Here is a 25,056-nt window from a genome sequence, read left to right on the forward strand (position 1 = left end):
ATGTTAAATTTGAGGGCTCCTTTTTCAAGCTGGAACCACGTGCTTTATCTGCTTTGAGTTAATTTATAAAAAGTGCTGGAGCTTGACTTCATTGCATTTTTACAGCCTGATCTACATAGTAAACTCAATATGAAGTTACATTTAAAATCTTTTTTTCAGTAATCATGAAGTCTCAAAGGCACCCTACAGCGATATTGACCAATACTGAAAAGTCTCCAACTAAATTCAGTTTTCAAACTTTAGTTTCATGTTTGTTTATTTATTCAGTGTCAGAGGAAGACATAAAACAACTCAAGATACAGAGATAACTCTTTAATGGTTATTAGCAAGCTAGCTAGTTTAATGATTCAACCGACAGTTTGTTTTCTTCAAGAAATAAAATGCTGTCTCTAACAGTCAGGAATAAAATAAATAACCACTAACTTTGATGATGATTTCCGTCACTGTACATTGCTAATTAGGTTAGAAAACATATTAACAAACCATAGCTGTGTGTTTACCTGATGAAGCTGGAAATGTAGACATTAACAAATGTGGCCATGAGGTACTGGCAGTCGAACCGGTCCATAATGCCACCGTGACCCGGGATCGTGTTGGCAAAATCCTGGAAGAACAGACAACAGTACATGTGATCAGACTGCTGCTATGAATAGAATATAAATGGAGCAAAGACAACAGACAATAAAGGGATAGTTGGATTGTTTTGAAGTAAACAAACGTGTCAGAAATCCCTACTTTGATCTTGAAGGCTCTCTTGAAGCCTCTAAAACATAGGTGTAAATACACTGAACGAAAATATAAATGCAACACTTTTGTTTTTGCTCCCATTTTTCATGAGATGAACTCAAAGATCTAAAACATTTTCTATATACACAAAATAACCATTTCTCTCAAATATTGTTCACAAATCTGAAAAAATCTGTGATAGTGAGCACTTCTCCTTTGCCGAAATAATCCATCCCACCTCACAGGTGTGGCATATCAAGATGCTGATTAGACAGCATGATTATTGCACAGGTGTGCTTTAGGCTGGCCACAATAAAAGGCCACTCTAAAATGTTCAGTTTTATCAGTTTTATCACACAGCACAATGCCACAGTCGCAAGTTTTGAGGGAGCGTGCAATTGGCATGCTGACAGCAGGAATGTCCACCAGAGCTGTTGCCCGTGAATTGAATGTTCATTTCTCTACCATAAGCCGTCTCCAAAGGCGTTTCAGAGAATTTGGCGGTACATCCAACCGGCCTCACAACCGCAGACCACGTGTAACCACACCAGCCCAGGACCTCCACATCCAGCATGTTCACCTCCAAGATCGTCTGAGACCAGCCACTCGGACAGCTGCTGCAACAATCGGTTTGCATAACCAAAGAATTTCTGCACAAACTGTCAGAAACCGTCTCAGGGAAGCTCATCTGCATGCTCGTCGTCCTCATCCGGTTCGTCGTCGTAACCGAGTTGAGTGGGCAAATGCTCACATTCGATGGCGTCTGGCACGTTGGAGAGGTGTTCTCTTCACGGATGAATCCCGGTTTTCACGGTTCAGGGCAGATGGCAGACAGCGTGTGTGGCTTCGTGTGGGTGAGCGGTTTTCTGATGTCAATGTTGTGAATCGAGTGGCCCATGGTGGTGGTGGGGTTATGGTATGGGCGACGAACACAGGTGCATTTTATTGATGGCATTGTGAATGCACAGAGATACCGTGACGAGATTCTGAGGCCCATTGTTGTGCCATTCATCCACGACCATCACCTCATGTTGCAGCATGATAATGCACGGCCCCATGTTGCAAGGATCTGTACACAATTCCTGGAGGCTGAAAACATCCCAGTTCTTGCATGGCCAGCATACTCACCGGACATGTCACCCATTGAGCATGTTTGGGATTCTCTGGATCGGCGTATACGACAGCGTGTTCCAGTTCCTGCCAATATCCAGCAACTTGGCACAGCCATTGAAGAGGAGTGGACCAACATTCCACAGGCCACAATCAACAACCTGATCAACTCTATGCGAAGGAGATGTGTTGCACTGCGTGAGGCAAATAGTGGTCACACCAGATACTGACTGGTTTTCGGACCACCCCAGACCCCCCCAATAAAGCAAAACTGCACATTTCAGAGTGGCCTTTTATTGTAGCCAGCCTAAGGCACACCTGTGCAATAATCATGCTGTCTAATCAGCATCTTGATATGCCACACCTGTGAGGTGGGATGGATTATCTCGGCAAAGGAGAAGTGCTCACTATCACAGATTTTTTCAGATTTGTGAACAATATTTGAGAGAAATGGTTATTTTGTGTATATAGAAAATGTTTCATGAAAAATGGGAGCAAAAACAAAAGTGTTGCATTTATATTTTTGTTCAGTGTAATATAAATGGAGCAAAGACAACAGACAATAAATTGATAGTTGGATTGTTTTGAAGTAAACAAACGTGTCAGAAATCCCTACTTTGATCTTGAAGGCTCTCTTGAAGCCGCTGGCGAAGAATCCTCCAAAGGGTCCCATGATGGAGGCGAAGGAGGAGAGAGCGATGCTGTGGATCTGGAACGGATACAGACGCACCGTGGTCTGCGGAGACAAGGAACATGTGTCAGACTGAAACAGGGACCAGCAGTTCAATCAAACTAAACTAAACTAGTTATTTGGCTAAAATAGGACTTGCATCCCCAGGCTTTTAGTATCAAAATCAAACCCTGGCTGAAAAAACATGAGGTTCAAACGTGTGATAAAAACCTGGTGTTAAACAGGACTTCGGTTCTGTTAATGTGTACTCTAGAAACAACATTTATATATATTTTAACTTTACTTAATGAGTAACACAGGATTAAAACTAAATAACATAGCTGACACAATTAAAGTGTTTGAAAGGTTGCGACACATACATGATTCTACAAATATTATGGATCCCTCTTGTTTTTTGGCATACTAGTGATTTTATCGTTTCATAGTTACATGAATGTTCATATGACTTGTGATGCCAGAAAACAGGAAGGACAGATGAAGGTCAGGAGTCTTTCCCATCCGGTGAAGGACTCCAGGACGGAGGGCAGGGTGTACGTGAACATAGGGCCTGGATTATGACCAAAAATCACAGGATTGATGTGTCTTGTACGCTGAGTTGATCATATCCGCTTCACAAATGTTGTCTTAGATGATTGTTTTCCCTTTGATTTAACAGGCACTGATTTTTCTGCTTGAATATTTCTAGCTGTGAAAAAAAAGGCAAGATAATGTGCAAATGAAGAACTCTCACTGGTTCAGAACCTTTTTCCTTAACCGAGTCCCTTTTCTTTTCACTTTATATTAAATACCTAACAATAACAGTGCAGAACATCTAATACACTTCACTATGAATTCAGAACAATACAACTGCAGGAGTTTGGATACAGCGAGATGTTTGAATGCATTTAGAGCAGATTTGGGCAGAATCCAGCAGAGTGGATTGTGATGTTCATCCTATGTCATCTATATGTAAAGAAAAAAGTCTACATATTTAAGATAAAGCTGTGAAACAATCTCAATAATTGGCAGCAAAAATGTAAGTTTTTTAAAATTGGAATACAAGTATACATGTTGAGATAGGAAGTTCTAATATCTTAAGAGAAGTGCTTGAATATTAAAACAAACTCTTTTGGCTCCTTCCTGTCTTTCTACTGGGTCTTTCTTGGCTTTGTACTGGCTATCTTCTAGCTCTATCCCTGATCAATTTCAGAACCTGAAGGCTCTATACGGACTATCTTCTGGTTCTCCTCTGGATCCATCCACTATCTCTTGTCGATGTCCAGTGAACTACACTTGTGTTACTGGAGCAGGTAAAGCATACAAGATACTTTCAGCATTATTGGAGCACGAAATGGAAGCTTGGATGAAACACAGCGGACTTCTAATCAATGAACACCCGCAACTTAGAAGAAATAAAGTTGGGTTTATGCGTTCTAATATTGCAATGCAAACCCATGATGTAATGACAGTAATTAAGAATAGTGTAGTCATTGAATGCTCATTTCAGTAGATTTAATCAAACAAAACAAACCTATTGGACATGGCCTAAACACTGTAACCTCTTCACATTCTGTTGAAATAGTCAATTACTAGCCATATCTTACACATTGCTGTTTTGAATCATTAATATGTGGATCACACTTGAACTGGATGATGTAACATTTATGCCATCGGCTGGAAAGAAGACGTATCGCTCTGTGTGCGTCGTTTGGACAACAAAAAAACAGAGTGAAGCTCTCATTTCATAAACATTATTTGGCGCGTTCACACCAGAATACTTTTCCCACAATAGTTCATCAGAACTCAGATATATTTGCGTTCACACCAAAAAGACCCCTGAACTAAATTAGTTCATCAGAACCTTTTCAGTACCTGCTAGAGAGCAGGTACTTTCGTGGGAGAAAAAGGTTCCTATTTCTGAGTGGCTGGGCGGATTGCAAACCACGCCCCGTAAAACTCCCAAAAAGTTTTGTGAAGCCGCCATTTTATTATCCTCGCATTAGCATTAGCCCAGCACACAAACACTAACTTATGGCAACACAAAAGAAAACATGGGAGCGGTGGAGATGAGGAGATGAACTTGGTGCGAATGCCCCTATAGAGTACAGACTCCTTCCTGCAGAGAGCAAACAACCTAACAGCACATTTTTGGTCTGGCATCACTTTACAAAACGTTTGCATTAAGACACTAAGACTAGCTGGTCCATTGTAAAGGTCAGTCCACCCTAAATGAGCAGTGGGGGACACGGGAACTTGGTCCTGAGGAGATGTAACGATTATTAAACAAGAAATAGTCGAGTCAAGAGGTCGAATAAATGAACATTTGTGATTATTAGCGAATCGGTTGCAGGTGGGTGAAATCAGGCTTAGGGAGTAACGTATTACATGTAACGGCATTAGGTCATCAGGATACAAAATAGGCAAATGTATTCCCTTACAGTTACAGAAGCAAAAACAATCAGATAACAGGTACATTTGTGTAAAACAGGGCTCATTAACAGGATAGCAATGATAAAAAACATTTAAAAATAAAGAACAATACATCAAATCATCCTATATCTCTATATCAGTGTTTCTCAAACTTTTTCATACCAAGGACCACTTAATCAATAAAAAAACACTCGCGGACCACCTAACGTGGGCGGTGGTGGCGAAGTCGATAGGGACTTGGCTTGGCAACTGGAAGGTCACCAGTTCAAGTCCAGGTGCTACCGAGGTGTTCCTGAGCAAGGCACCGTTCCCCACACTGCTCCCCGGGCGCTGTTCAAAATGGCAGCACACTGCTCCTAACACTAGGATGGGTCAAATGCAGAGAAATTATTTCCCCACCAGGGATTAATAAAAGTCCATCTTATCTTAACTCCACAAATATCCAAAAACACATCGTTTTCTGCAAATCGCTTGAAACTGGTACAAACAAGTGGCCACATGTGTGATGAAGGTGTTTATCTGGGCTGTATCATGCAATCGAAAGTGAAACTTAAGCTCGCTCCATTGCGGAGATATTCCCGCGAGAGTGCGGAAAACTTTAATTAATTAATTAATTTCAAATGTGACATTTTACCAATATACTCACGGACCACTAGGGGCGCTCACGGACAACACTTTGAGAAGCACTGCTCTATATGGAAACTTGGAGCCCTCAATCCAAAATAAAATGGTTCATCAACAGTCCAGTGGTTAAAGTATAAGTCTGAAAATCAGTATGACAAAAACATTACAAATATTGTCCACTTATGTTAATAAAGATGGAGTTCATTCAAGTCTTATATGAATGTTGTGCAACAATGTTAATCCAGTCAGACAGATTTTTCTCATGTGTGAACTGTCATAAGACTTATTCATTGTCCTCTCCATCAGCTTCTGCTTCCATGTGTTCAGCTGAGCTGCTCTGATCAGCTCTGCTGATTGGAGGCTCTGCCTCTCCGTTATCCTCAGTTTGAATTGCATTAAGCTGTGAGGACTGACGACCAACACACTTGTGTCTTTTTAAATCACTACACCATTTAAATCTTTTGTCACAAACATTGCAGCTGTATATTTCCTCTCCTGTGTGGACTCTCATGTGTTCCTTTAAACTTCTATTCCGTGAAAAAGCTTTCTTACAGACTAAGCATCTGTATGGTTTCTCTCCTGTGTGGATTCTCATGTGTTCCTTTAAACTTCCACTCTGTGAAAAAGGTTTCTTACAGACTGAGCATCTGTATGGTTTCTCTCCTGTGTGGATTCTCATGTGTTTTTTAAAGCTGTCACTAAATGCAAAAGTTTTGGTACAAAATGAGCAGCTAAAGGCTTTCTCTCCTTTGTGGATTTTTGTGTGTTCCTTTAAACTTCCACTCTGTGAAAAAGATTTCTTACAGACTGAGCTTCTGATTGGTTTCTCTCGTGTGTGGACTCTCATGTGTCGCTGAATATTTCTTCTATATGTAAAAGCTTTCTTACAGACTGAGCAGCTGAATGGTTTATTTGCAGCACTACGGCTTGAATCACTGACCGATTCTTGTCTATTTTTCATTGAGTTTGACCCTGAAGCAGGTTCTCTGGTCTCCTTCCAATCAGCACTGTGTTCAGTGTTAGGTTCAGAAGAGTCTCCAGTCTTTGGTTGTAAACTGCTCTCTGGATCTGAGTTCCTGGCTGGTTCTGGTCCTCGACAGTCATCTCCATCAGCTTCTGTTTCCATGTGTTCAGTTAATCTTTGATGAGGCTGAGAGGACTGAGGTTTCTCTATATCATCTTCACTCTTCGCAGGATCAGGAGTGAAAGTGGACTTGGTGATATCAGCTTCCTCTCCCTCATGAAGCTGCTCTCCATCCTGATTGATCCCAAGTTCCTCCTGTTGTGTGGGGGGCTCTGGGTCCTCCTGGTCCAGACTGGTGCTAAACTCCTGCTGGTCAGGGAGAACCTCTTCTTGAACCACCACCAGCAGCTGGACATCTGCAGGAAACAGGAAACACACAATGGGAGATATTTTGCAGCCCTAATTAAGACCTTTGTTTTTATACTTTCATATTATTTTTCTTAGTCCCACCTATTGTGTATTTTTGTTGTCTCAATTCACCTTATGTAGCCCAACCCCTTTCCACTTCCAGTTACAAATGAAAAAGGGGTTTTTCTTCTGGTTTAGCACTAGCTGCAATGTAAAAAAGGAATTGTATTTGGCATAGTTCACTAGTGAACCTATAAGATTAGTATGATCCGGTAATGGCTCTACAACACCATCAGGATCCTCTAGTTTCAATTTCTTCACTTCCTTTTTCTTTTCACCTACCTTCTTTTTGGTTTTCCATCCTATGGCCCCTTTTCTTTTCATTCGCATTCTGCGTTTGCTTTTCATTTTTCTTCTCTTTTTCATTTTTCTTTTTCTTTTCTTTTCTGCTAATTGTCGTTTGCGATCTTGGCGAGTGGTATGAGATATACTGTTTCTATAAAGGTTATCTATAATACCATCTTTTAAAGAAAGATATTCTTCATATGTCATGTTATCATGGTCCTCTTTTGTCCTAAAGACCTTACATGGATATGATATAGAGGAGAGCTCTTCTTCGGGAACATCCTCTCCCCTACTTTGTAACATCCAGTCAATAAGCCCGTATCCGTTATCCTGGCGATAATAAGGGGAGGCTACATCAGACTTGGTTTTTCTCAGATTCATGGCTAGTTTTCAACGGTCGTCTTAGTGGGGGTCCTTAGTTTTATATGATTTGCTGATTGGGGTGGGACTTATTGCGTTGAGTGGGAGGAGTCATCTGTAGAAAGTGCTCTGTTTTATTAGATTTCGTAAAGCATCTGACTCTTAATGGCAGTTTGTGATTTTGAGGCTATTTCAGTGAAACAAGGCTGTTTTGAAACATTTGACAGATTTATGCTTAAATTCTCTGAGAAAGTTACTGAAAGATACAAGTTTGTGTTTAAAAGCTGACCACTACCATGAAGTACTCTGTTTGAGTAGATTTCAGTACACAGGGTCTGACAGAAAAAACATAATGTTTTGAACATTTGACAGATTTACGCTTAATTCTCTGAGAAAGTTACTGAAAGATACACTTTGTGTATAAAAAAGCTGACCACTACCATGAAGTACTCTGAGTAGATTTCGTAAAGCATCTGACTCTTAATGGCAGTTTGTGATTTTGAGGCTATTTCATTGAAACAAGGCTGTTTTGAACATTTGACAGATTTATGCTTAAATTCTCTGAGAAAGTTACTGAAAGATACACTTTTGTGTTTAAAAGCTGAAAAGTAAATAATGAAGTACTTTGTATTAGTAGATTTCGTCAAGCATCTGACTCTTAATGGTCCTCTCTAAATTTGATTCAGGGGTTTGTTTTAAATGATTTGTGCTTTGTGTGTACAGACACACAGAAAACACTGAAAAACACAAAAAGAAGGACTGTAATACACATGTATCAGACACGCTCCCCTTGCTATAACGAAGATAACAGTTTTTAAATGTAAAAAAAACACTTTTTTTTATTTTTTTCACACACAAAAATCTAAAAGTTATACTGATTGTAACATCCCCAGGACCGTCTCCAGCTTAGAATTCCCCATATTACTGGAAATATCGTGATGGAGTTTTTTCACTTCAGTCAGAATATTCATGTGTATGCTGCTTTCGACACAAAGATGCATTACATCGACAAACAGAGCATACAATGAGAGCACATGATACACTTTTGATGTTTGTTTGATTTCTGAGATAATGTTACAGAATGTTTCGGAAGATGAAGATTCCAGGACCACTTTAAATGTTTCGTTTACAATTGTTTCCCAATGACCCGGAATAGTACTGCCAGAACGAACGATATCCAAAATGTCTTCCAGTTTACAAACTTCAGCCATTCTTTTTACACAGGGGTCACTACTCGTTCTGTTTTCAATCGTCCTCATCACCACACTTATTAAAAGGGTATTGACTACATTCTGATCAATATATACAGAGCATTTTGCATAGTAGTTTCCCATTTTTATTTTACTTTAAAGAAAAAAAAAAGTCAATGTATCGAACAAGTCCCTGGCTTCAGTCAACTGCTGGTTATTAGTCTTCTTCTTCTCCATCCAACTCTGCATGGATCTTTTCAAGTCTCTCCTTGAGGCGTCTGGAGTTTTTGAGATTGTGAAGAAAAGCCTCCGAAGCGCCTTGGATCCTCCAATCATCCGTGAAAATGTCTTTATCAATAAGAGTCTGGTCGATCTCAGGAATGAAGTCGGTGAGCCAGAGTCTTTTCATTAACGCGTTGTAATTGTTTCTGAAGTAAAAATCGGACATGTCATTCAGGAAATCGTGTTGCCTTTGGCCGGGGTGACTGACTCGGCACCCGTTGCATATTTCTTCTCTGTACCGATGTATCACCTGTTGTGGAAATAATTATCATAAGACGCCAATTAGTAACATACAAGACAAACCTCGATGTCTGTTTACCTTCTTTAAGGACACAGGCGGCTTAGCCAATAATGTTATTGTTCCCATTCTGTGACCGGTCAATACTGGGATACAGATGGTCTGTGTTGTGGGTACACTGGGACACTTCCTTCTCTGTATTTGTGGACTCCAAGGTAAAATCTTCGAGGTCATAAGTGTCCGAGGCAAGTAGCTCTGTGCTCCCACACTGTTTAGGCTATCTCCTCAAATATGTTGTTTACTCTCTGCGAAACCAGTTAGATGGGCTGGCAAGAGAGAGGCTCTCCAGAATTGACGTGGCAACTCTACCGTGAAGTCAGAACCTCTGACTCTTGGACTTGTGATGTGAATCCTCCGGCCGTTAACTCCAAATAAACCATCATGTGTTTGACATCAAAGCTACTGCTCTTCCCGTGTCTCCTTCCTGAGTCGGTGACTCCCACTGCATAGCTACACAGAAGTTTCCATTACAAATTGGCGTTGTCGGCAGGATGCCAACAGATCTTCAGATTGTGGTAAGTGTGATTTTCAAATCTACTTTGGACATTGCCTTATCAGAATCTGTGATTGACGGTATCCTAAAATTACCTGTGAAACTGATCGGCTGCGTTTCCTTTTGGTTAATGAACATTTGGGGATGATAAACCCAGGAGATCAGTGTCTGGGGACTCAGTCCTGGCTGATTTCCTCTGTGTATGCTGCTCGGGACGGAAGTGCCATACAGGCATACACAGCTCATGTTTAGAGATACCTTAAAGAAAGGGCATCAGTGAAGTGGAGCTTCTGTGTGAATTGAAAGCAATGTAAAAGATTTGTATTGGACAAATCGCCGGATTTTGAGGGTCTTAGTGGCTAAACATAGCAGTTGAAAATAAGCAGCCAAAGATATTTGCTGCTATCACCTCTCTGTAAAAACACGGCTCCAGCTGCAGCCTTGCGTGTGTGTGTAAAACCTCACCGTGTGTGTGTGGGGCTGGAGCAGTGCAGGCTGAGAGGAAGAAAGTCACAGCTTATTGCCTATAGGTTTTAACTCACGGCACCGCCGTCCTTCAAACGGGACGGTCTAAAAGCACTCGTTGTTTAGGACCGCTTTTCTCATGGTTAGACGGGCCAGCGCGAAGTGCGTGCATCACCCGATGCGCTACGGCTCTCTGGAGCAGGTGGCGGTCAGGAGTGCATACATAAAATTATAGGCTAATTGATCAGAGGTGTGTAGTGGCAAGCAAGCATAGGCAAACTGTGTTTCACCTTGAGGTGAACTCGATGGCGAGTAGATATAGGCTGGTCGTACGGACTACAGTCAACTGAGCTGTTGTTTGGAGAGAAAGGGCAGGGGAAAAGTCTGTGGGCTCCGATCGGGGGGGCACAGCGCCACTAGAAACAGATAGCCTAGTGGTTGTCGCAGGAGGATAAGCTAGTTATCGTTCTTGGACGGCTTTCAGGCACCGATAAATCACTTGTATGCAAGGGTGAGGCGTGAGAAGACGCCGCACTGGAGAGAATTCCCACCCCCTCTAAGATCTCTAAAATCCGGACTAAATTGAGCTGGATGAGCTTTGCTGTCGCGCTGGTGTTTATTAAGAGTTCATGTTTTGTTTGTCTGATTGTTTGTATGGGGGTCTATATTGGTTTGTCCCGCCGTCTTGTGTATGTTTTGTAACAATAATGAATCAGTCCATAGACAGGGTAAAATGAACTAAACTGTAGTTATCTCACCAAAAGTAAATGACCTGAGAAAAATAAAAAGTGTTTTTATGTCCTGCCTCTGAGTGCAGGGGAACATGTAAACAAGAAGCCCACTGTGCAGGGTGTGCGCTGTAGGTGTAAGAAGAAAATAAGATTATATTGCTTTAAGAATCCATTCTTAGATGGTATTGCTGGTATGTTAAGATATCTTTGTGACCTTGTATAAACCCTATGCCCGTCCTGCGCCCCGAGACCCTCAGAGACTTGCCTGAGGAGATCAGGGTTGCAAAATCTGGTTTTAGGTCAATGTTGTATTATTTGTTTCATTTATTCTTAATCTATGTATTGTATAGTAATAATGAATAAAAACGTAATGTATTGAACACATTCCGAAACAAAGCAGATAAGCAGAACAAGACTCAGACATAATACTAATTGTTGTTGAAACCTTTTGCGCTGTTGCAGCAAAATGGAAACTGTGTTAATTATTCTGTTCCAACTGGCCACTGGAATCAGGTAATTAATATAAGTTGAAGTTCAATTACAGTTTTAAAAATAGTTTAACATTATTTATTAAACTGCTTGAAAATATTTCTAGTATCAACCAATTGGTCTCTGTAGACAATACTAACATTAAAATAGTTGTTAAACTACTGACAAGTTTTCTGAAAGCGAGCTTATGAACAACAGAGTAAAGGTCGCTGGTTAAGCCAGGATCAATATATTTGTTGAAGTTTTTATTGTGTGCATAATAAATGTGTTAAATTAATTGAGCAATTCTTTAAAAGTATAATGTTGCAATTTCTTTAAAATAAGTAATTACAGTTACAAAATAGGTGTTGTTTTCCAAGGGCCTCTCTTTCACAGGCACTTTGAATCATAACACTTCCAAGTCCTACAGAGATCAGTATCACTTTGTGTTGCAAGCCAAACCCAGGGGTTCTACTCGAGCCCAATTTTAAATACCATAAAGAAAAGTATTGAACCCAGCTCGAGCTAAATGTGAAATGTATTTAATTAATGTGCAAGTGTTTTGATTTATTTAAAAATGTTCCAGTCTAGCTTCCTTCGAGTTTAATATAAACAACAGATTGGTTCTCATAACATTCTCACTGCTGTGCTGTCCCAAATGTTTGAAACCTTGGGCAGATAAGCACACACACACACACACACACTTTGGATGAGTAATCACTTCATCCAAATTGTAAATTGTTGCCTTCTTTAAAGTTATTAGTAATTCAAGATTAATTATTAAATTAAATTAGGTACATAACATATAATAAACAAAATAACTTTGATTTGATCATTTTGTTCACAACATTAGACCTTGTCCTCTAATCTCTACTAGAATAAGATAAGTGTGCATGTTTGGGTGTGGAACACTCCTGTAAAGTACCTAATCTTCTTATCCTTTTCATTACAGAGCTGGGGAAATGGTGTATTGCTTAGATTCGGATCTGTGCAAAGTCCAATTTTGACTGACTTTAGTTTTAATGTTAATTTGATTTCAACCCATAAGGAATTATTTAGATGAACTCAACATTTCACATGATGGATTAGTGCTCCACATTTTTCCCACTAATTTGTTGTGCAATTAGGCCAATGGTAAAGAGAGACATTGATGACCTTGTGTCCCTTTTGTTGGTACGTGGTTCCATTCTGTCTATGGCCTTGGACGACTTCACTAAGAATCACCCAGTTCTGACACAGTTCTGACAGTCCGGCTGAGTGCAGTCACAGAGATGCTATGGCTGCTCTACATGAAATGACATTAATGGTCTGGTCTGAGAATGGACACCATTACCTGCTTCCAGAGACAATGCCGCTCCTCAAACTGAACAATACTGTCTAACGTGGGCCACTCCCCCCACCAAGCCATGAACTGAAAGCTTGACATCTGAACACCTGGAAGCCTCCCGGTCACACCAGCACCAACCCTTGGGTCAGTCAGATGGGACTAACGGCTTAACTTAGGGCATTTGGTTCAGAAATATGACTCTCGTTACCGCACAGTGGGTTGTTTTTTTAAGGCTATTCATACTGCTATGCAGAGGATGCCTGTAGGTTGGCAAGCTGTTAAAAGCCCCTACTATTTTTAAAATAGGCCTAAATGTCAGGAGCCTCTGAATGTCTAGTTCTACATGTATTCCCATTATATGGACAATGTTTCCACCTGGTGAAACTGAAGGCTGCACGGTACTCAGGCTACAATACGACCATTCTGTTCTGCTCTAACAATTCAATTGATAGATTCTACATCAAAACAATTAGCTTTTATTGTTTCCAATGATAACGTCATTTTAAGAGAAGGAATGCAAACCTGTTTTCAAATGTAAGGTTTTGAATGTGTTTGACATTTCTCAGTAATAACACCCTCAGACACCCACTATCATTTATGCTATGCTTTCAGTAGTGACTCAGATGTTAAGGGGGAAGAAGCTTTTCCTCCCAAATCAGATATGCTTTGTTTTTTTAACAAAGGTATACAGTTCCTGCATAATATATGTTTCTCACAATTGTTTGTTTTTTTGTAAGCTGCACACAGGTGATACTGAGTATTCTCGAGTAATAGATTACACCATGCTTAAATAGACTCCTAAGTTATTATTTCATATGAGACATATGTAAGAAAAGGGAGGGAAGAGTCAATTATATTGAGTAATTGATTTTATATTGGAACATTTATTTCTCAAACCTGTTTTATGGAAGAGGAAAATATTTCTGATAAACTAATATGTTATCAAACGGTAAATGGTGAATTAATATAACATTTAGAATCATTGAGAAGGGGTGATATCCACAGGGACTAGCTCACCTTTAAATTACAATAACATTTCTCTACTTTGGACTGATGAGTTTATGATTCTTGCATGTTAAATGACTAACACAAACCTTACATTTATGCATGTGCATGTCTCAGGAAGGCTCCCAAATAATTCTGAGGGGCCTATCCTATTTTTGTATTTAAATGATAATGTGCTAATCCATTACCTTGAGTTGTCTGCACTCAGGAAAACATCCCTATCAAGTGTTAACCCAATAACTACAGTAGGATAGCTCTGAAGGCCAAGGGTCAGAGAGAGAGCTACGTGGGTCCACGCCAGCCACTGCAAGAAGTAGATGACAACAAGTGATGTGTCCTAGTGACCAACAAAAGTAGATGACAACAAGTGATGTGTCCTAATCACCAACAGAAGTAGATGACAACAAGTGATGTGTCCTAATCACCAACTTGCACCACACTTGCACTACATACACCAAAACACACTACACACAAGGTATCACGAGCGAGTGCCAGCTGAGCGGTTCCATATGCTCTCTGGTTCCTCGTTTGTGTTACCGGTGTGCGTAGTCTGACTGTCCGTGTCACAAAATCGACCGAAGGAATACACACACACACCCCATGGAGCATTCCCACCTCGTGATGACGGCTCGCCTGGGACAACGCAACCGTGAGCAATACAACTGGCCTGGCCCAGTGATGTGGGGTTTAGCTCGCCACAAGATTACGTTTGGTTGTGCGGCGACAAGCTCTATCAAGTTTCTGGCTCCCCTCTGGATAGGTACATGCACTCTAGTGGATTTGAATCCAGCAATCAGGCTTAACAACACTACTCTTTAATGTATTATCCATGCATAGAAAGACCTACAATGATGTTTCAAGTACTGGATTAATTTCAGTTTTGGCCCAAAACAAATATTTATAATATTTCATATAACAATTATGTAGCATATTTGATCCTCAAATTAGAGAAGTATAATTTAAAGAAATTGATATTCTCAACATTAGATAAACACAGAAGAATCCTTTCCAAGTACCATAAGTAGATGCTCAGGTAAGTATGGCTAATAGGAATACTTGATAGACTTAATTTGGTACAGATCAGTGGTAGCATTTACAAATGTAATAATTCAAGGTTTAAAAATGTTTAATCCTTCCTTTCCAGGTTTTTACAAAAGTCTTTGAATATTTGCCTAACTTTTCCTTTTCAGATTTTGAACAATGTACTTGACTAAAATGAATGTATTGATTTCACTAAGTGCCTTACTCTTGACTAAAGCGTATTTAAGTAAACGTAAAAGTAATCCTAAAATTGAGGACACTGCACTTTTGCAGATTACAGATTGATCAAATCCCCAGTGTGAATTCTATACTCTAACTGTGCATTTTTAGCTGGATCTCTTACGATCCTGAGTTTTAAAATGCTTTTGACTAGTGATTGCCTTGAAGTAAATCTTTAAAGCGGCAAGCTGGTTTTGATTTTATAGTTTGATGAATGAAATTAACTAATGGTAAATGATCAAATATATTAGTTTAAAAACAAATATTTAGCCATTGTGCACCTGTGTTTTATGTGTGTTCATTATTATGCTTTTGACAAAAGATGATCAAACACTGATGAGAGATGATTTTTCCTATTATGATTGGCTGTATCAATCATTGTGATTGAATGTTTCAATCTTATTCCACTTTGTGATATAATTGATGTAAGGTGAGACCACACTCGAATCTGGAGACGCCTATTGAGTTAATTATTGACCAAATTATTATTAGACTAATGTTTTTAGGTTATCATAAATGATAAAAAGAGAGGACTGTTGTGGAAATAATTATCATAAGACGCCAATTAGTAACATACAAGACAAACCTCGATGTCTGTTTACCTTCTTTAAGGACACAGGCGGCTTAGCCAATAATGTTATTGTTCCCATTCTGTGACCGGTCAATACTGGGATACAGATGGTCTGTGTTGTGGGTACACTGGGACACTTCCTTCTCTGTATTTGTGGACTCCAAGGTAAAATCTTCGAGGTCATAAGTGTCCGAGGCAAGTAGCTCTGTGCTCCCACACTGTTTAGGCTATCTCCTCAAATATGTTGTTTACTCTCTGCGAAACCAGTTAGATGGGCTGGCAAGAGAGAGGCTCTCCAGAATTGACGTGGCAACTCTACCGTGAAGTCAGAACCTCTGACTCTTGGACTTGTGATGTGAATCCTCCGGCCGTTAACTCCAAATAAACCATCATGTGTTTGACATCAAAGCTACTGCTCTTCCCGTGTCTCCTTCCTGAGTCGGTGACTCCCACTGCATAGCTACACAGAAGTTTCCATTACATCACCCTCTTCACAATATCAACCAACACCGATTTCACTGTGTCCATAAACAGAGACGTTTTGGCCCAAGGAGCAAAATCAGCAGCAGTAGTATTGCAAGATTCGGGTGTCCAAAATGGTGGTGATGATGGTAGTCCAGGAGTCTGTTCCTGGCTGCACCTCGCGGGGGAAGTCTTGGTTTTTCTCAGCTCCATGGCTAGTTTACAACGGTCGTCTTAGTGGGGTCCTTCGTTTTAGATGATTTGCTGAGTGGAGGGTGGGCTTATTGCATTGAATGGGGGGAGTCATTTATAGAATTGAGAGTTTAAAAAAAAAACTTCTTTAAGCGCTGTAGCTTTTTCATCTATCATCTCCAACCAAGCAGCAATAGGTCAACATTTAAGAATAAGTAATAGTTTGTCAAGATTTTACGGAAAAAGTCAAAAAAGTATAGTTTGTCAGAAATATGGAAAAGTCATTGTGTACAAATAGTATGTTGAAAATCAAAAGAAAAGAAAACTCAATTCATTACAAATTAATGAATATTTTACCCTGTTCTAAAGTTTTGCACCCCTTAAAGAAAAACCCATTCCTTACCAAGTACTTCATATTATACCCTTTTGTTAAGTGTTGTGTACATCAAGGTGTATCTTAAAGTATCTTGGTAGCAGAAAATAACTAAAATATGTAAGGTTATCAGAAAAGAAAAAACCTTGTTTAACTGAACAAGTGTTGCATACGCCAAAGTGTGTCTAAAAGTATCTTAGTAACACAATAAAAGAGAAAAAAAGCATTGATGTTAACAAAAACTGGATTGTTCCACTGAAATAAATAAATAATTTCAAAAAGTGCGCTTAAAAAGAAAAAATGTATTCAGATAAAGTAGTTTGTTAGACTATTAAGTCCAAGATGGTTACATTTACCCCCTAAACCATTTGTATTATATTTTTGTTTTCCTAATAAAGACAGAGTCACCTGAATTAATTTAGTCTCCAGACCTTTTTATTTTTTACATTTTGTAACAATCTTTAAACATTTGTAGAGAACAAACACTGTGGTTAAAATGAGTGTCTTTATGACGTCTCTCACACAGTTGGTATTTTTCACAAAATTCATTTTTAAACACATCATCTTGATACAGAGATAACACATTTTTGTAAGACAACCCCGACGCTCTTTTTACATAGGTAGAAAACACAATGCTTTTCTTTGAGGGGTCCCTAGTTTTAAATGATCTGGTGAGGAGGGTGTGACTTGTAATGTTGATTGGGAGGCGGAGTCCTCTGCAAAAGTGAGTCTTGTTCACCAGTATAATGTCGATCGATGTCTGACTCTGTTTAAAAAGTTCTTTAAGCTTTGTAGCTTTTCCATCAATCATTTTCAGCCAAGCAGTCAGAGGCACCCGCAAGGATGTCTGAAAAACCCCGCATGTAGAGTTGAAATACTCCAAAACAAAATCATCCGAGGGGTCCTTCCCCAGCGTCACCATACGGCTTGCGCGGTAATACCATGGCCCCGATGGTCCGCTTTTAGTTTCCCAGACGGTGCTTGTCAGGACTCTTCTCACTTCTGGCGGCGGGGAAATATCTTCTTCTTCTTCCTCCACCTTGAGGGGCAGCGGTGCAAACTCTTCTTTGATCTCGCATGCTGTCTGCATTTCTTTGCTTTTCTTTGCAAATATCTTGTACACCGCTGGTTCCACGCTTGTTTCTTGATGCACTACTTCTTCCGATACAGTGGTTGCGTGGAGATCTCTGGAGGACACCAGAGTTAACACAGCCCAATCTGTTGAGGTCAGTGTCGCTTTAACATTACAGGGTCCATACGTTTCTCCATTCTTCAGATTGTAGAAATGCAGTTCATTCGCCATATAGTTGAATACATAACCCCAAACATCGCCATTTTTCAGAGTCCATTCTTCATGAAGTTCTTCGGCTGGAGGGGTCTGAACCCGGCCCAGATACTGCATTCGTTTCTTGATTGGCGCTCCGGACGGATGGCGGTAAGTTGTCACAGGCGTCTCACTGATTAAACCCATATCGAGGCGTCTCTTGGCCATTTTTCTTTTTTGAAAGGTGACTTGATGAGTGGAAATGACTGGCTTGTTATTTAGTTTGAGCGTATTTCTTTTTTCATCTATTTCCATCCCCTTACTTTTAAATGATCTGGTGAGGAGGGCGGGACTTGTTATGTTGAGGGAGAGGCGGAGTCATGCTGAGTGGGATGATGATGATGAGGAGGAGGAGGAAGAGCTAGGATTGGGAGGATTAAGACGCATTTCTAAGATTCCTAGTTCAAGAGATTTAAGAATGATTGACAGCATACCCTTCGACAGATCACCCATTAAAAGAAAGAAAAAGACCCCTCCAAAAGTCCCAATAAGGATGAGTTTGATTCCTTCAGACAAAATATTTAGATTGAGCGTATTTCCTCACAGAGCCCCTCCTCCAACACACATGAAACACGCGCACATGACCAAAAGAGGGCACGAGATAAGTTTGTGCACAGGCTGTAGGCGTCTGAACCCCGCACTGCTGCTGCATTCGTTTCTTGACTGGTGCTCCGGACGTATGGCGGTAAGTTGGCACAGGCTGATTAAAAACCCCATTCGAGGCGTCTCTTGGCCATTTTTCTTTTTTTTAAAAGGTGACTTGGTAAGTGTAAATGACTATCTTTTTATTTAGTTTGCGCATATTTCTATTTTCACCTAATTCCATTCCCCACTATCTGCTTGCGTCATAGCCACAGGAAGGGGTGGAGAAAAGGGGGAGAGGCCTGGGGCTGGGAGGGGGGCGGGTAGACAGTCTCACGCATAACTTCAAAGAGACACCTAGATTAACATCAAAGGTTTATAGCACACCAGTGTGAAGTCACACCTGCCTGTTATAACACCTCACATCAAAGGGCAAACACCAAAGGCTAATTAGATTAGACAACAAAGGGCTCTGAGGGCCAGACATCATAACTTCAAAGAGTCTGCCTTAATCAACACCTAGATTAACATCAAAGGCTTATATCACACCTACCTGCTATAACACACATCAAAGGACTAGACTACAAAGGGGTGTGAGGGGGCAGGGGCCATACAACACAACTTCAAAGAGACTTAATCAACACATCAAATAATTAGACAACAAAGGCGCTACCCAGGGGGCTTTTCACACCTACCTGTTATAACACACATCAAAGGATCTCGAACAAAGGCGCTACACAGGGGGGCATTTCACACCTACGTGTGATGACACATCACCCCTCACATCAAAGGATCTCGAACAATGGGAGGCGGGACTTAGCTCATTTGCATAATTGGGGGCGTGTCCACCTGTCACTTTTCATGCATACTAATGAGACGAAAGGGGCATGTGTATAACTACACACAGATTACAATGGTATAAGTATCATCAGTGTGCGACCAAAACTCAGGGCAGCAAAGGATAAACCAGACCACACACAACTTAGCTTTAGGTAGCCAAAACGGCAAATACGTCTTACCTTTGCTGTTTTCTGATCAAAAGTTGTGATCAATGGCATTAAATTGCATAAGAACGGTGCTGAAGGTTAATCCAATGTGTCTGTGTCACTTTGAAATGATTACTGATAATCCATCATCATATGTATGGCTATAACCTACACTGTAAGACCGAACACCAGACCCTCCTTTCACCCACACACTGACCTCCTTCTCCCCTCTTTCTCCAAGTGAGGTTCTTACCCTCATTACCTCTGCCTGCCCTACCACCTGTCCTCTGGACCATATCCCCTCAAACCTCCTTCAGACTATCGCTCCTGATATTCTACCGTTTCTCACCCATTTAATCAACACTTCTCTAACTTCTGGTCACTTTCCAAACAGTCTCAAGGAGGCAAGAGTAAACCCTCTCCTAAAGAAACCCACTCTCAACCCGTCTGATGTTATAAACTACAGGCCTGTCTCTCTACTCCCGTTCCTGTCTAAAACACTTGAACGCGCCGTCTTTAAACAACTCTCCTGTTATCTCCATCAGAACAACCTTCTGGATCCGCACCAGTCTGGTTTCAAGGCAGGTAACTCCACAGAAACTGCTCTCATTGCTGTCTCTGAAGAACTGCACACTGCCAAAGCAGCATCCCTCTCCTCTGTCATCATCCTGTTGGACCTGTCTGCTGCATTTGACACGGTGAACCATCAGATCCTCCTTCACACTCTTCAAAAACTTGGAGTTTCAGGCTCTGCACTTTCCCTCCTCACCTCATACCTCAAAGACCGCACCTACAGGGTAACTTGGAGAGGGTCTGAGTCCGACCCTTGTCAATTAACTACAGGGGTCCCTCAGGGCTCTGTTCTTGGTCCCCTCCTCTTCTCCCTGTACACAAACTCGCTCGGATCTGTCATTAGCCCGCATGGTTTTTCATACCACTGCTACGCTGACGACACCCAATTAATTCTGTCCTTTCCCCGCTCAGAGACCCAGGTCGTCGCACGCATCTCTGCTTGTCTAGCTGACATCTCTCAGTGGATGTCTGCTCATCACCTCAAGCTCAACCTTGACAAGACGAACTGCTTTTCCTTCCGGGAAAATATTGTCCCACTCATGACCTGACAATCAACATCGGCACCTCTGTTGTTTCCCCGACTCAGACTGCAAGGAATCTGGGTGTGATCCTAGATAACAAACTGTCCTTCACTGCAAACATCGCTGCTACAACCCGTTGCTGCAGATACACGCTTTACAACATCAGGAGGATACGTCCCCAGCTGACCCAGAAAACCACGCAGGTTCTGGTCCAGGCTCTCGTCATCTCATGCCTAGACTACTGCAACTCCCTCCTGGCTGGTCTACCTGCATGTGCCATCCGACCTCTGCAGCTTATCCAGAATGCAGCGGCTCGTCTGGTCTTCAACCTTCCAAAATGTTCCCACACCACTCCGCTCCTCCGCTCACTTCACTGGCTTCCGGTAACTGCTAGAATCCACTTCAAGACACTGGTACTTGCGTACCATGCTGCGAATGGATCTGGCCTTTCCTACATCCAGGACATGGTTAAACTGTACACCCCAGCGCGTGCACTACGCTCTGCATCAGCCAAACAGCTCGCTGCACCCTCACTGCGAGGGGGATCCAAGTTCCCATCAGCAAAAACATGTGGATTTGCTATCCTGGCTCCAAAATGGTGGGATGAGCTCCCCATTGACATCAGGACAGCAGAAAGCTTGCACATCTTCCGGCGCAGACTGAAAACTCATCTCTTTCGACTCCACTTCGAGCGATAGAATTACTAACAAAGAACTGCTAACAGAGCACATATATACTAATAAAGGACTGGCTTACCTAAAGCCAGTTGAGTAGCACATGAAATGTTTTGGCTCTATGAAACCTGATGTACTTATATGATTCTGTTTTCTTCAAGGTTGTGTCTTCCTGGTCGAATGTACTTATTGTAAGTTGCTTTGGATAAAAGTGTCAGCTAAATGCAATGTAATGTAATGAACATTACAAGCTTCTGAAAGAAAATGGGTTGTTTTAACTCAAACATTTAAAAAAGTTAATTCACCGCTAATGTTTTGATGACTATGAACTGATTTGTAATATTGTGTATACAGTGTTCAACCACTTTGGGTCATATTGGTAATAGTGCTCAAAAATGTTTACTGAATCTGTCTGATGTCATCACGTATGTGCTCCGCCCCCGACGTGCCTAGACGTTCTCTCACCCATGCCTTCACCAGAGTCCGCCATTAGCTCCTCGCCTCGGTTGAAATTGCTCATACTTTTAAGAATACTTTCCCCACCTTGCTCTCACTGCCGGAATCGTGATCCTTTTTTTTGGCCGCACTACTCTGGTGAGTTACGTCTTGCCTTTGCAGAGTATTTAAATTATGTTTTATTCATTTCTGCATCCAATGCACTTTGTGTCGCATGGTGTGTTAGTTTGATTTGAGCTCTTGTTAGCTAGCCTACATTTAATATCTGCCTCACTTGAAAAATGATTTAACTTACATGTAAGACAGTATATTTTTATATTGTTTTAAGTTATATCTCAAAGTGGAACGTTTGTGTTGCAAAAGTTCTCTGGAAAATTCAAACCTAAAATGGCGGCAGGCGGCGCGTTTTCTTTCTTCTTCTTTTTTACCGCATGTCTGGGCATATTTTATTAACTTAGAGGCATAGAGGATTTGCAGAGCTGTCCACTACTAAGCGAAGGAAAACATTTGTAAGGAGTAACACAACAGTGTATGTTCCAATACTACAGATGCTTCAAGCAATGTTTAAAAATACTGATCTTAACAAGATCCAAGAAGTCAAACCATCGCCTCCTTGAATGTACATGTCTCGTGAAAATGGCACATATTTCAAAGAAAATCAGTTGTCAGAAGCAGGAGAGATGAAATTGTCACTGATTGTGTATGTGGATAACATTGCACTAGCTAACCCTTTAGGCACATCCAGAAAGATCCACAAGCTTTGAGAAGTATACTGGTTGCTCGCCAATTTGCCCGCTAGTTATCAGTCCATTCTGCATGTAATACAGCTAGCTCTGCTGTGCAAGGTACAGTTGCAAGAAAAAGTATGTGAACCCTTTGGAATTACCTGGATTTCTGCATAAGTTGGTCATAAAATGTGTTCTGATATTCATCTAAGTCACAACAAGACAAACACAGTCTGCTTAAACTAATACCACACAAACAATTATATGTTTTCATGTTTTTATTGAACACACCATGTAAACATTCACAGTGCAGGGTGGAAAAAAAACCCTAGGCTAAAGACTTCTTCAAGAGCTAATTGGAGTCAGGAGTCAGCCAACCTGGAGTCCAATCAATGAGACGAGATTGGAGGTGTTGGTTAAAGCTGCCCTGCCCTATAAAAAATACACACCAGTTTTGAATTTGCTATTCTTAAGAAGCATTGCCAGATGTGAACCATGCCTCGCACAAAAGAGCTCTCAGAAGACCTACGATTAAGAATTGTTGACTTGCATAAAGCTGGAAAGGGTTACAAAAGTATCTCTAAAAGCCTTGATGTTCATCAGTCTGACAAATTGTCTATAAATGGAGAAAGTTCAGCACTGTTGCTACTCTCCCAAGGAGTGGCCGTCCTGTAAAGATGACTGCAAGAGCACAGCGCAGAATGCTCAATGAGGTGAAGAAGAATCCTAGAGTGTCAGCTAGAGACTTAAAGAAATCTCTGTCACATGCCAACATCTCTGTTGACGAATATACGATACGTAAAACACTGAACAAGAATAGAGTTCATGGGAGGACACCATGGAGGAAGCCACTGCTGTCCAGAAAAAACATTGCTGCACGTTTGAAGTTTGCAAAAGAGCACCTGGATGTTCCACAGCACTACTGGCAAAATATTCTGTGGACAGATTAAACCAAAGTTGAGTTGTTTGGAAGGAACACACAACGCTATGTGTGGAGAATCCAAAGGGTTCACATACTTTTTCTTGCAACTGTACCTGATCTGCAGACGTGTGGTTATCAAAGTGTTCTTTCACCTTTGTTGAAAGACTTGCGCACTCTCAAGCAGGATGGCATTTTCATTGAAAGTGTTGGTCAGTGTATCAGGGGCACTGCATTGTGTGTTGCAGCTGATAATTTGGCTGCCCATGCATGGCCTTGCAGGCTTTGTTCAGTGTTTCCGAGCTCACTATGTCTGCAGATTCTGTTGCTGCCCTAAAGAGCAGATACAGTCCAGTGACGTTTCTGAAGCAGAGTTTACCATGAGAACGAGGGCCTGCCATGATATTCATGTGCAGAATGTTGTGCAAGGACAAAATGCCACTCACTTTGGTGTTACAGGAGAGTGTGTTCTCAGCAAGGCTTTTAACCATTTCCATCCCATTACTGGTTTCCCACTAGATATACTTCACGGCCTTTTTGAGGGTATTGTGCCAGTTGAGTTAGCCTTGTGCATTCGTGAGATGATTCGTCAGAAGTATTTCACTCTTGACTACCTAAACACACAAATTTGCACATTTCCATATCAGCACTGATAGGCTTGATAAACCACACCCAATCCCAAAGACTTTTGCGACCAAACTGAGCATTGGCGGGCGGCAATGGGCATGACAATTCTACTTTGCTGAGGTTGTTACCACTTATGGTAGGAAGTAAAGTCCCTGAAGGAGATGAAGCATGGGCCATATTATTAGACCTTAAAGAAATTGTGCAACTGGTTTTGTCGCCATCTTTCACAGAGGAATCCATCCAGTACATGCAGACTAAAATAAGTGATCACAGACAGGGTCTTCAAGCAGTCTTTCCAGACTTTAAGCTCCGACCCAAGTATCATTATGTTGAGCACTACCCAGAACTGACAAGCCGTTTTGGGCCTCTTGTTCACCTATGGACCATGAGGTTTGAGGGAAAACATCGCTTTTTCAAAAAGGTGATACATGACACACACAACTTCAAGAATGTCTTAAACTCTTGCTACCAGGCATCAGCACATGATGGCATATCATTCAAATGCACCATTATTTTTCAAACCTCACACACAAGCCTCAAGTGTCACATCTGTCCAAGTTGCCACCCTGCCTCAAGTGGCAAAAGACTTCATTGAGACAAAGACAGATAGCCAAAACATTCAAAGGTCGCCATCAATGGCACAGAGTATGCAAATGACATGTTTGTGTCTGCAGGTCAGACTGGAGGACTTCCACAATTCTGCAAGATTGAGCATATACTGCTTGTGAACAACTCTGTTTCCTTCCTTTGCAGAAACTACGAGTGCTGGTACAATGAGCATTTAAGGTCGTTTGAGCTGACATCCTCATACAACTTTTCTGTGCATCAGATGTCCGAGTTAAATGACACAGTAAGTCTCACAGCATACAATATTGATGGACATTTAAAGTTGACACAAAAAAGATTTTGATCAGA

General features: G+C 41.1%; 1 protein-coding gene and 1 pseudogene across 3 annotated transcripts in view; one reads left to right on the forward strand and one right to left on the reverse strand.

The window, feature by feature from the left end:
* Window positions 1–25,056, forward strand: part of LOC117534283 — an 865,641-nt pseudogene that overhangs the window by 665,703 nt on the left and 174,882 nt on the right.
* Window positions 1–25,056, reverse strand: part of LOC117534293 (phosphatidate cytidylyltransferase 2-like) — a 118,771-nt gene that overhangs the window by 24,202 nt on the left and 69,513 nt on the right. Inside the window, exons 2-3 of one of the 3 annotated variants that reach the window (XM_034198499.1) lie at window positions 2,453–2,572; window positions 501–604 (exon numbers count right to left, since the gene is read on the reverse strand). In XM_034198499.1, coding sequence (XP_034054390.1) covers window positions 501–604; window positions 2,453–2,572 — 224 coding nt within the window. Of the gene's footprint in view, window positions 1–500; window positions 605–2,452; window positions 2,573–5,391; window positions 6,941–25,056 lie in introns of those variants that run through there. The other 2 variants (XM_034198497.1, XM_034198498.1) reach the window with 2 other exon arrangements.

The sequence above is a fragment of the Gymnodraco acuticeps genome, unplaced genomic scaffold (assembly GCF_902827175.1).
Source record: "Gymnodraco acuticeps unplaced genomic scaffold, fGymAcu1.1, whole genome shotgun sequence".
Taxonomy (NCBI): Eukaryota; Metazoa; Chordata; class Actinopteri; order Perciformes; family Bathydraconidae; genus Gymnodraco; species Gymnodraco acuticeps.